Source organism: Ursus americanus, chromosome 24 (genome assembly GCF_024610735.1).
Source record: "Ursus americanus isolate L20-20 chromosome 24, mUrsAme1.1.p, whole genome shotgun sequence".
In the NCBI taxonomy this organism is placed as follows: Eukaryota; Metazoa; Chordata; class Mammalia; order Carnivora; family Ursidae; genus Ursus; species Ursus americanus.
The window spans coordinates 33,991,156-34,004,974 of NC_142150.1; the positions used below are offsets into that span (position 1 = coordinate 33,991,156).

The following is a 13,819-nucleotide window of genomic DNA, read 5'->3' on the forward strand; positions in this document are numbered from 1 at the left end:
AGGCTCAGTCTGAATATCGTTAATACTTTTACAGTTAAAATGTACTTATTTAACGTGTAGTATAAGCTGGGCATTATTCTAAATGCTTGACATGGGCAAACTGATAAATCCCTTTCCAAACTTGCCTTGATCTCTGGTTAATTGGGAAATTCTGGCTTCTCTGAAAGATCATTTCTTTATGAATTGAGCCTAGGGAACCAAGGACCAGTTAGCAAGCATATCTGCTTTACCTCAGCTAATTATGAACCATGAAGAGTGTTTAAGCTCTTAACTCGGTTTCCATATCTGAAAATGAGGATGATAGCTATATTGCCAATATAGAGGATAGGTATAAAGATAATATGAGATGAAATAGTGAAAAAAGAAAATTAAATTTATCTCTCCCTTCTGCTCAAGATCATAAAAGCTGCTCCCTTTTAATTAGTTAGAAATCAATTTGTATTTCTATAAACTTATTCTGGAATTTTTTTCATCCGCTGTGCTTTTGGGTGTTTGAAGATATATGATATATGTGTTTTCTGAACTACTTAATATATTTTAATGTTGTTAATGTTTATTTTAATAAAAGCAAGACTATCCATATTTCTAAGAGGTTTTTTTTTTCATCCTTTAATTTACAAATACTACAGAACATTGAAGGAAAACTAGAAATCATAGTAAATAAGAAAATAACATAAAACAAAAATTATATAGGGACGCCTGGGTGGCTCAGTCAATTAAGCATCCACCTTTGGCTCAGGTCATGATCCCAGGGTCCTGGGATAGAGCCTCACGTCAGACTCCCTGCTCAGCGGGGAGCCTGCTTCTCCCTCTCCCTCTGCCTGCCACTCCCCCTCCTTGTGCTTTTTCTCTCTGTCAAATAAATAAGTAAAATCTTTCAAAAAACTATAAAATATTATGAATATCAGACATAGATATCACTACATCTATATTAGATACAGATATCAGTATTCAAAATTTTGCTTATGACTTTTCATATTATCTTTTCTGGCATTGATTTTTTTGAATTTTTGTTTCCTGTCAATTAAAAATTTCAAAGGAATTAGTATAATTTTGTTTAAAATATTTCAACAATTTAAAAAAAATTTTATCTGTGTTCACATAACGCTCAATCTTTATTTTCTTTTACGAAAAATAGTTATGACATAGATTATTCAGTTATGTTAAATTTAAATAAAATACCATCTTTCTCTGTTTACAAATCCCCAGAGTTTCATCTTTTGGAATTGCTGCCTAGAACAAATCACTTCGTTCTGAAGCCAGAACTAACATGAGGATTCTCCTGTGAATGTGTTCAACATAATAAGATCATGGTGGTCAGAACCAGCTCCTAACATCTGCTTGATTATTGCCAATGGAGACGAGAATATTCAGAACATACACTCTGGAGGGTCTTCAAACATAAAAAGTCTTTGAAGTCTATTCCATGGCCAGAGGCAATCATTCAGTAGTCTCTGAGTTTATCCTCCTGGGACTCACTGATAATCCAGAGCTTCAAGTCTGTCTCTTTGGCGTATTCCTACCCATCTACTTAGCTAGTGTCATGGGTAATCTCGGTTTGATTGTGCTCATCCATGTCAGCCCTCAGCTTCACACGCCCATGTATTTTTTTCTCAGCCATCTGGCTTTTGTTGATTTTTCTTTTACTTCATCCGTCACCCCAAACACCTTGGTGAATTTCCTGTGTGATGTTAAAAGTATAACATTTTATGCATGCGCCATCCAGGTTTGCTGCTTCATCACATTTGTAGTTTGTGAACTGTATTTGCTCGCGATCATGGCCTACGATCGGTATGTGGCCATCTGCAACCCTCTACTCTATGCCATTCTCATGCCTAGAAAGCTCTGTCATGGAATGATTGCTAGCACATACACGTACGGATTCACCGTGGGTCTCATACAGACAGTGGCAACATTCCACTTGTCTTTTTGCGGCTCCAACGTGGTCAACCACTTTTACTGTGATGATATTCCCTTGATTGCTCTGGCCTGCTCTGACACTCACACCAAAGAGCTGATGTTGTTCATCATCGCTGGGTTCAATACCCTCTGCTCTCTACTGCTTGTAACCATTTCTTATATCTTCATCTTCTTCGCCATCCTGAGGATCCGTTCTACTGAAGGAAGACAGAAAGCCTTTTCTACATGCACTTCCCACCTCGCCTCCATCACAATATTTTATGGGACAATCATTTTTATGTACCTACTGCCCAAGTCAAGCCATTCTCTGAACACAGATAAATTTGCTTCGGTGTTTTACGTGGTAGTGATTCCCATGTTAAACCCGCTGATCTACAGCTTGAGAAATCAGGAGGTAAAAAATGCGCTGAAAAGAATTATAGGAAAGTTGTGTTTGCCTGTCAAATAACTTAAAATTCATTGGACAGGAGAGAATCGGAGGACTTTGAGCTGCGTCTTACCTAGAGTTACCATGCTGATAAAAGGTAGATTTGAATTCCTCACTTCCTGGGCTCAAATTCAATCAGATGTCTTACCCCCTATTCCATTCTGTGATTTCCACATGAAAGGTATTCTGTAAGTTTTAAATTATTGAATTGTAAAAGGAGAGAGAAAAATAGAGAAAGTGAGAGAGTGAGAGCCAGAGAGAGCCAGAGGGAGGGGAGGCGGGAGAGAGAGAGAGATTCTTAACCTGCTTGACCATGACATCCTCTCCAAAATCAAAAGAACAGAGTATGGGGGAATAGTGGCTTTATCTGAATTCTGTGTCATATTGAAAAATTTGTGTTGTACTGAAATAGATCAATATCTGGTATCTTGTATTTCAAGTTGCTGCATAGATAATCTGGAAATCATGTCAAAGTTGAATAGCAAGGATTTTTTACTTTAACACTATGGATAATATCCCTAATACTCCACTTTCTGCAGTCGGCTAAGAGATAGCACCAACGAAGTTACCTTGACATTGATTCTATATCAGTTTAGTTCAGTGGAGTCACTTTACATACATGATTATAATTCACTGCCTATGTGATATTAAGTGTGTAGTTAGGAGTGTGGACTCTTCATTCCCATAAGTTTGGTAACAATCTTAGCTTTTCCAAGAGGTGTTGCCATTGGTAAATTATTTTACATTTCCATATCTTGGTTTTCCAAGTGCAGAAGGTAGTAATAGTTTTTTCTCTAGGACTGCTTGTGAGGATTAAATAAGATTTTAAATATGAAAGGTGTTGCACGGGGGCGCCTGGGTGGCTCAGTTGATTAAGCATCCAACTTTGGCTCAAGTTATGGTCTTGGAGTCCTGGGATCCAGTCCCTTGTCAGGCTCCCCTAAGCAGGGAGTCTGCTTGTCGCTCTCCCTCTGCCCCTCCCCCTGCTCCTGGTCTCTCTCTCTCTTAAATAAATAAATAAATAAATAAATAAATAAATAAATAAATAAATAATCTTTAAAAAAGGGGGGTTATTGCACGGTTCCCAACACATAGCAAGCATTTCATAAGTGTTAACTATTATACTTCATTATTAACATTGTTATTATATCAGCCATCCCTTTATTAGGTTTTAGGTTTTAGGAAATAGTCAGCAACGTGACATGCTTCATTTCAAAATCAACAAAATGAAGATGTAAAAGCTAAGAAATTATTTTATTGTGATCTTTCAAACAATTCAGTTCTTTTAAATTCCCTTTTGCATCACCTGTTTATGAACATATTTTAAATTGAATTGTTTAAGTTCTTCCACTCCTGCTATTAAAATAAGCATCTTTTTTCCCTTGAAAAAAAGAGTTAAGCTACTTTTGTCATATTTAGCAATGAATAGACAAATGAATAATGAGTTTAACTAGTTTGAAACTTTTCAAAGTAAAAATAGAGCTAACATTGATTTTTTTTTTGTTTAATCCCCATTACCTGTTTCACCATCCCCCCCACCCACATCACCTCTGGTAACCACCATTTTGTTTTCCGTAGTTAAAGGGTCTGCTTTTTGGTTTGTCTCCTTTTCCCTTTGTTTTGTTTCTTAAATTCCACATATGAGTGAAATCTATGCTGTTTGTCTTTTTTTTTTTTAAGATTTTATTTATTTATTTGACAGAGAGAGAGACTACGAGAGAGGGAACACAAGCAGGGGGAGTGGGAGAGGGACAAGCAGACTCCCCTCTGAGCAGGGAGTCTGATGTAGGACTCCATCCCAGGACCTTGGGATCATGACCTGAGTTGAAGGCAGATGACAACTGAGCCACCCAGGTGCCCCACTCTTTGTCTTTCTATTGAATATTTTTCCATGTGTCAGGTGCTTACAGAAGTGCTTTAAATTAGTTACTTTAATTAATTGCTCAGTTAATTTTCCTAGCACCCTACTTGAGACAAGTATCTAAAAACCAAAAAATTCTTAACAGTTTATGTAATTCATTAACACAACATGTATCTAATAATTGGGGGGAAAAACAAGATTTGAGTTCACTTTTGTCCAACTGTAAAAATTCATTTTTTAATGGCTATCTTATATTTTCAATTACAGTTATACAGCCTTGGGATTTTTAAAACACTGAATGGTGATTCACAAAAATGTCACTTAAAATTAGATTGAAGTTAAATTTTTCGCAAGTTAAAGAAATAATTAGAAAGATATGTGAGCCTTAGTCTGGCACAGAAAATTTATCTCCCCTGTTAGTCATACACTCTGGAGAAGAAAGTAAAGAGAAAGGTCACAACATATGGAGCTGAGGACCTTCTGTCTTTATCATCCATTTCCCTACCAGTGAAGTTAGCTTCAGATATTTCTGAGAATTTCCCATCTCCCTGAAAAGTCAGGTTCTTAACTGTTTCCATAAAGCCTAACCATATTTCACTTCAACACTTCGATGTCGCTGGGTCCCATTTGCTATCACAAAACTGCCTTGGTTGACAACCTAAGGAAAGGACCATAGCAACTGGAGACACAATTTTCTCATCGACAAACTGAGACTTTTAAAGGGTCCCTGGGTGGCTCAGTGGATTAAGCATCTGCCTTCAGCTTAGGTCATGATCCCAGGATCCTGGGATCAGGCTCCCTGCTCAGTGGGGAGTCCACTTCTCCCTCTCCCTCTGCCTCACCCCTACCCCCCTTGTGCTTTCTCTCAAATAAATAAAATATTTAAAAAATTAAAAAATAAATGGAGACTTCTTTTTCAAGATTTATTATTTATTTATTTATTTATTTATTTATTTATTTATTTGACAGAGAGAAAGAGCACAAGTAGACAGGGAGAGGGAGAAGCAGGTTACCCATTGAGCGGAGAGCCCAAGGCAGGGCCGATTCCCCAACCCTGGATAATGACCTGAGCCTTAACCGACTGAGACACCCAGGCAACACTAAATTGAGACTTTTAAGAAAAGTTATCTCTAATGGTCCTCAATCTGGGTGATTACTTACATAATAGAATACCAACACCCTATGCTTAGTTTAATTGTTTAATGACCAAATTAAGTGCCAAAAAAGAAGGCCTGAGAGGGAAAAGAGTCTGTAAGTGTAAAATCACTAGTGGTTCTTCTTTATAGATTACATTCTAATACGAACTTTTGTAAGGTCAAAAAAAAATGTGGAAAAAATGGGTTCCTCTTAACTAATATATGAGTAAGAAATATAATTGAGAGAATATGAAGGAATTAGAAGTAAGCATTTCAAAAAAGTGTGCATTAAGTTTATCAGAACACTTACATTCTAGATACATTCCTGAAAATCCTGTGTCTCTAAAACAATTGAATTGTTTTAAATAAACTATGTTTTTAAGGAATTTTAACTTTGTACATGTTTAAATTATCCTGTTGGAAGGTAAAATGGGTTAAAGACCACTTAATTTCTCTACTTTCTAAATTCTGATTTTCACATATTAAACGTCGATGTGTGTGACTTATTTCTTAGTATCGATAAGAATATTAAATGAGTTGATAAATGCTAACCACACGGAATTAGGCCAAACAGTGCTGAACACTTAAAAAATGCCAGCTATTTTTATTTGCATTATTCTTAATATTATTGTCAGTGTTAGTGAAAAAATTTTAGAACTGAGCGATGACCTTTTATTCAAATAAAACATTTAAAAACAAGTTATACAGAAAGGGCACAGTTCTTTTTAGAACAAGTCAGTCTTCATTCAACAAACTGAAAAAAAGTGAAGAGTAGCCCAATTAAAGAAAATCTAATAGAAAGTCTAAAGCTTTTAATATCAATGTGACAAGACAATGGCTTGGATTTTTATTCAAAGTAAAACACTAATCCGTTGTAGTTACCAAAAAAATCCTTGATCTATAAGAACATATCTTTGGGATGGTCCATCACTAATAATGATAATTAAACTGGCACAGAAAAAAACCCACATTAGGTGCCAATGATTGTCATCCTCACATATATTTTTAAATTATAGACTTATATTTGCATTTAGAATTATCATATTACCATCCACGTGAACTTAGGCACTTTACACATAATTGAGGCCCAGAGGTAAAGTCTCAGACATTTCTTAGATGTATTTGATTGTATTAAGTAGGACTATTTGATACTACTTGATTGCCTGGAAGGGAGTAGAAACCTAACCAGGCTTTGTTCCTCTTTCTTCAAGACTGATAAGCCTTTGAGAACTCAATGAATTCACCTTTTTTTAAAATCTTATTTTATTTAAATTCAATTAGTTAACAAACACTTATATAGCAAACACATTCAGACCACCTAATTATCACAAGATATTGTTGTAAGCATTTCATAAATATTAACTTGTTTCATATCTAAAACAAACTAATGAGTTGGGTCCTCTTACTCTCCAGAATTAGAAATAGAGTCACACGGTTTAGGTCAATTGTCCAAGCGGGGCGTGGCGAATACAGGAAGGGCATAGCATTCAAACTCAGGCAGCCCCAGTTCCAGAGTAGGAAGTTCTAGCAAAAACACGCTGCTGCCTTTGCTTGAGATTCACAGATGTGTGTTTGAGGGTGTATTTGACCATAACTTCAGTGGTCTGTAAAGGCTGCAACAGGCTGAACGGGGTTCTTTGAATCACACTGACTTTCCAGACATGGCCTGGGTGCTTGTAGAAAAGGTCAAGGTCTGCTGAAGTACAGTCACAGTTTGAATCGATTTGAAGAGAATTACAAGAAATGTCAGCAGGAGGAAGTTTGATTTATTTACGTTCTTGCATGTAATAAAGGGTTTATTATTGTTATTTTCTTAATTTTAACAGCTTTAAGGTTTCACAACCCTTATCCAAGGCTTTCTTTGAGGCATTTTTCACCTCTTTGTTCCTTAGACTATAGATCAGGGGGTTCAACATTGGGATCACCACTGTGTAGAATACGGATGCCATTTTGTCTGTGTCCATGGAGTGATTTGATTTGGGCTGTAGGTACATAAAGATCAAGGTACCATAGAAAATAGTGACAGCCACCATATGGGAGCCGCAGGTGGAAATGGCCCTGCGTCGCCCCTGGGTAGAGCGGATCCTTCGGATGGCGGCAATGATAAAGATGTAGGACGTGAGGACAATGGAAGAGGAACAGATCATATCAAAACCAGCAAAGGCAAAGATCAGAATTTCCTTTATGTGTGTGTCTGAGCAGGACAGAGCCAAGAGAGGGAGGTCATCGCAGTAGAAATGGTTAATTACGTTGGGGCCACAGTAAGTTAGACGGAAGGTGATAATGGTATGGAACAGGGCAACCAGAAAGCTGTATATATATGGAACGGCCACTAATTGAATGCAGAGTTTTCTTGACATCAGGGTGGAATAGTGCAGGGGACTGCAGATGGCCACATAACGATCATAGGCCATGGAAGCCAAAAGGAAACACTCAGTGATCATGAAGGTGAGAAAACAGCCCAGTTGTGTTGCACAAGCATGGAAAGGAATAGTATTGCATTCCACAACAAAATTCACCATCATCTTTGGCGTGATAGCAGAGGAGTAGCAAAGGTCCACAAAGGCCAAGTGACTGAGGAAATAGTACATAGGTGTGTGGAGTCGAGCATCAATCCTGATTAGAATTATCAGCCCCAGGTTGCCCAGCACTGTGACCAGATAGATGATGAAAAATACCACAAAGCACGGGGCCTGAAGCACTGGCCGGTCTGTAACTCCCTTTAGAATGAACTCAGTGACATAAGTGATATTGACATCGGCCATTTATCCGGGTGAATTTTGCAGCAAGTTGAAGAATATAAATGACACTTCTCATGGCCCCTACCAGTGCAGGCAAAAGGTGATCGCTGATGTCTTCTTGCCTTGAATCATGCTGCCTTGTGGGCAAAAAGCACACCTTAGCTCTCTGATGATATGCGTTCTTACCTCAGGGAGAGGAGTCCCATACTCTAGGAATAGCCTTCTTGAACGTTGTTTTGCTTTGTAATTTTAGAGAATATGAAAGGGTGCAGATTAAAATTGCGCTACGACCTGATAGAAAACACTTGAGACAACTAACACTAAGATTTAGCATTTTTGCTGCCACTATCTTTTCTTTGCATGCATAAATATGGCGACACAAAAATAGGTAACTCAGAAATGAAGCTATTTTAATATTAATATTAAGGTGGAATTTGGATTCCAAGTTCAAGAAACTTTTAAATCACCTAGAAACAAGATTACCTACAAACATTTGTTAAAGTGCTCCTAAAATAAAGTATTTATGATTTTGTCTCTACTTACAACTCTCTGGATTATTTTATCAACTCCTCTGATTTTTTAAAAGTAATTTTTTCTCGTATCCTCCAATTAGCTTCTACAGGTTGTTCTAAAGCAACCACTCTCTCAAAGTCTTACTAATTATTCTGTCATTTCCACATGTCTCTCAGTTTTGAGGGGAAGTCCTCAAAATCATTGACATAGTTCACCTAAAAATCTACTTAATAACCATTGTTATTTCTCGCTTCATTGCATCCTTCCTAAAGGGAGTTTTGCCTCAAACTTGACTGCGCATTGGGATCTCCTATGGAGCTTGCAACATCTCCATGCCCAGGCACCCCCTACCAATTTAAACAGAATGTCTGACCAGCATCCAGGCATCAGTATTTGTAAAGCTCCCCAGGTGGTTCCAATATACAGACATGTTTGGGAATAAGTAGCCTAAAGAACAAATTCATGAGAATGGCAAGTTGAGATCAGCCATATTTTCAAACTTTCTTTTATTTCTCTTTTGGTGTTGTTTGCCTGACTTATGGCTGAATCAGTTGGGGTACCAGTGACTCCACCATGCCAGGGGAATTCAAGTTGGAGTATGGCTATTTCTATTCACATGAAAAAGACTCACCAAGGGTTATGTGGACAAGAATAGTTTGAAGAAAATTAATTTTCAAATCCTCCATTGTTTTAAATCTGTTCCTTTCTGAAAATCATTTGTCTGAGAAGGCATCTGTGCTCTTGGTTTTTTTGTTTTTGTTTTTGTCTTCCCTTTTCAAAATTCACACTTCACATAGTCTACAAATGCAAGGCATATCTCTCACTCATCTGGAATCGTGTTAAGATTCCTTGCTCCAACATTTGGGCATTTAGATAATTCCTTTCATACGACCCTGTAAGTATACCCCCATCTCATTAACAAAATAAATTGCAAATGAAAGTTAAATTTATAGTGAATAATTATTCGCCAACATTGGAAGTATATGTTATTTTAATCATTTAATTGCAATTATAACTCAAAATATTTTACTACTATAACATATAAAAGCTATAGAACCTATCATTACAAGAATAAAATTCTAATCAGTATGTGTGCAAGCATTTGAGTTTTAGGGGAGTAAGGCAAAATAACCAGGGAAACAGTTTCCATAATAAAATGTATTATATTAGGTTTACCTTTTCTTTTGGTGGAAATTGAATGGACAAATGAATTCAAGAACCAAAAAAAAAATGCTCTATACTATCCAATTTTACAAGGGAGTCTCTGTATTTTCAACGGATGATGGTAATTATTGATTACCATAATATTACACTATTTTTGATACATTTAACTTTAGGCATATATGTGTGTATGTATACATATATATGTATATATAAATTCATATATATATTCATATAAATTTACACATATATATATGAATGCCAATATTTATAATATGAAAAGTTACATCTTTTGTACCCATTTAAACAATTGGTGGAAAATGTTAGATGTTTACTTAACTATGTATAATGAGGCAAATACTTGTTATTTTCTGTTATTTGAGTACCAGAATTTATCAGTAGTGATCATTTTTCGTCCATTCTGGTAGTTGTATACTATTTTTAACAATGAGCAACTTCATTTATTTGGTTTTCCATCAATCTTTGTAGATTCCATTTTGCTCATCTAGGTTCTCAAAACATAGTTGCCGAGCACATTAAATCTCTCCTTTGCACTAATTCTTAAACGGTTTTCTTCACTTATTAAGGATTGGGGACATAACTCTGATGTGTCTACACACTTTGACAATTAACACAATGGCAAAGCTTTGCGCAGAAAAAGAGTTCAATGAATAAGGAAGAAGGAAAGAGTCATTGGTAAACCTCTTCTCTCCTATTCCCTGCTCTATTAGTCAAGCTATTCCCTGATTTACTCACTGCCTAGTCTTATCCAGGTCCTGCTCCCTGCTTTATAAGAGCCTGGATGGCTTCTCCAAGCCAAGCATCCTTCATTCCAGGTCTTCACCAAGCTTGGTTTCTCCCCTACAGCTTACCAGCCTGCAGAGGCACCCTGAGCACCACCAGTATACTAGGTGTACGGGTGTACAGATGTGCAGACATTGTGACTTCCTCAGCCATCCGACGCTCCCTCTGTGTATCCCAAAACACATACCAATGACATGACACGACATGAGAAAGGCTTAGAAAGCATGGGTGTGAGTCTGATTGCCTTAAAACCTTTCTTGAGGCCAAACACTCTTCTGAGAAGCAAAATTAGGAAAATGAAATCCAGTGGATTTCTATTTTATATCAGGATTCAAAAATTACAGTGAGTACCCATTCTTCATTTAAGAGGAGCATTTTTACAGTACATTTGGTGTTTCCAAAGGCCAAGGATAGAAAAACACTGTTACCAGCACTTAAGTATAGAATGATTCTTGGTCGCCCATTCGCATAAGAGAATTTTAGACAGAAAAACCCACCTGCCTTTGTATTTCTCCTCCGTTGGCCATATAATAACAACTAGCGTTTGTGGGTGCTACTGTCGCACCGAGGGTGATTCTAGATTATCTAGCTAACTCAATATGAGGTCATTGAAGGAATGTGTGTGTGCGTGTGTGTGTGTGTGTGAGAGAGAGAGAGAGAGAGAGAGAGAGAAACAGACAGAGAAAAGAGGGAGGGAGAGATGGACAAGGAACTGGAGATGAAGAAAGAAGCAGGCATCCTTTAGAAAGTACTGAAAAGCAAAGAGTGTGACAATAAGGAGTATGAAACTAAGAAATGCAATTAGGAAGTTATTGGTATTATCTTTAAAACCAGACTGATGCCATCGAATACCACCACTCACCAAGGGGAGAGGTTTCGAATGGGGAGTCTGGCTATGGGTAGAGCATTGGTGATTCACTCCATACACAAACTCCATGACTCACCTGCTAGGCAATGATCCTAGCTCCCGGTGAGCTCATTCTGAAGTTGGGTGATTTATCAGTTCCTAGATCCCTTTGGGATTAAATTTGAACCTTTGGAAATGTCTGAAAGCTGTAATATTTCCTTCCTTATTTTTCTCAAATTAAGATGAGGTGGACAAATTATATTGGGGAGGTTAAAAAATCTTTTAATTATCTGTATTCCTGAAGGAACCATACTTCAATTATACCAATCAGATAATTTCCATAAAGGCAAAAGTAGACTATACTACTAGAAACAACATGAAAAGACTGTGAACCTTGGTTCATTTGAATAAAAATTCAAGTTTTATGAAAGTAAAAGACCAATACTTAAACCCTGAGTAACTATCTTATGAGACCTTGGACAATGTCCATATTCATTTTAAGCCTCAATTGTAAAATCATATAATAATGATACATCTTTCATAATTTTGTGAGTATTAAATAAATTAATGTATGTGAAGGACTCAGTAAACTCTATGGGAAGTCATAAGTGTTCAGAAGATGTTTGCTTAAAAAATCAGAGGAAACAAAAAATAAATTAAGCCAAAATTTTTCCAAAGTCATACTTGAAAAACAGTTTCAGATTCTACCTTGGTGAATCTATACAAGAAGGGAAATGTGTTTTTTATTAATGGTAAAACACAAGTTCTCACCAAATTTCAAACTAGAAAACCCTTTTCGAGTCTAATATATCTCATATATTACTAGATATGTGTGTGTGTAAAACAAAACATAGCGGAAGCAAAAATTTCTGGAAAATGTATCTACTGCTTCCGGTTTCTCCCAACTTTTGTCCTTTCCAAACCAGCTTTTCCTCCACCACTGAAGCCAGTTCTTTATAGTTTGTCTGTTTATTATTCTACTGATACATACAATGAACGTTTTTCAATTCTTTGTCAGATTTCCTCTGAAACCTGGAAAAATGTATATTGTCTCACTCCTTGTCATCTGATAAACCACACTTTTTTTTTTTTCAGTTTTCTCTCTTTTCTTAATCATGGTAAAAGCATTTCATGTGAGATCGAGCCCGTTGACAATTTTTTTAAGTGCACAATACAGCACTGTTAACTATAGACAAAACGTACAGCAGCGCTCTAGAACTTAGTCATCTTACGTTATGGACCTTTTCTATCCATTGACAAAGAACTCTCATTTCCTCCACCCCCCAGTCCCTGGCAACCACCCTTCTCTTTCTATGAGCCTTTGTTAGATATCTCATTATTCTAGTTAGAATAATGCATATTCATCCTGCTGTAGCTGGCTTGTTTCACTTAGTATAATGTCCTCATGTTATCACATATGGCAGAATTTCCTTTTTTTCAAGGTTGAGTGATATTTTATTGTAGGTGTATGCCACATTTCCTTTATTCATCACCTATCAATGGGCCTTTAAGTTGCTTCCACATTGTGGCTACTGGAAATAATGATGTAAGGAACATGAAGACGCAGATAGCTCTTCTAGATCTTGATTTCAATTCTTTTGGATATATATCCAGAAGTGAGATTTGTATGGTAGTTCTATTTTCATTTTCTGAGGAACTTCTATAATGTTTTCCACAGCAGCTATGCCATGTTATATTCCTACCAATTAAGTACAAGGCAATTTCTCAACAACCCTACCAACACTAACCCTTGCTTTGAATTTCTCAAGGCCTTACAACTTATTATTTGAATCATCCTCAATCTAAACATCTGAGGTCATCTAATTTAACATGATCATTTAAACAGATGAGGAAACTAAGTCTCTTGACCTTAAGTAATTCCCTCGGTTTCCCTCTATAAATAAATAAAAGAACATCACTGTCTTCACTAACAATAATACCCACAGACACTTAATTAGGGTCACTCATATTGTTCCCAGCACTTTGTGTAGGAGTGTGCATGTGCGTGTAATTTTTATGTATTTATGTATGATATATTTTATAAATGTTATATATTATACATATACTTATACATACATTTAATTTTCATAACAATCCTGTGACATAAGTATTATTATTATTATTTTCAAAGGAGGAAACCAAAATATAGAGAGATTGGGCACCTTCCTCAAGGTCACCCACTGCGTAAGTGGAAGAACCATACTTTGATCCCAGGGACACAACCATGAATTGGAACTTCTTCCCTTCTCTGCTCTAAGCATAAATATACTGACTGCATCTCCCAGGAATGCATGAAACCTGGATCCAAATGGATCCAGCCAAAAGGAAGTTGTGACAAGAGGACCAAGAGAGGGAGATCTGAGCACTTAAGTGTCCCTGTCGTTGCTTTCTCCTCTCTTTGGTACCATG

The 13,819-nt window shown here is 36.7% G+C and overlaps 2 protein-coding genes across 2 annotated transcripts; one reads left to right on the forward strand and one right to left on the reverse strand.

Annotated features, from left to right (window-relative positions):
• The first annotated feature begins 1,426 nt into the window (after window positions 1–1,426).
• Window positions 1,427–2,368, forward strand: LOC123785278 (olfactory receptor 5AL1-like). The gene has a single exon (XM_045787004.2). It carries the CDS (start codon window positions 1,427–1,429, stop codon window positions 2,366–2,368), a length of 942 nt encoding a protein of 313 aa, XP_045642960.2.
• Window positions 2,369–7,149: 4,781 nt separating this feature from the next.
• Window positions 7,150–8,109, reverse strand: OR8U3 (olfactory receptor family 8 subfamily U member 3). The gene has a single exon (XM_045787005.2). It carries the CDS (start codon window positions 8,107–8,109, stop codon window positions 7,150–7,152), a length of 960 nt encoding a protein of 319 aa, XP_045642961.2.
• Between the last annotated feature and the right edge of the window lie 5,710 nt (window positions 8,110–13,819).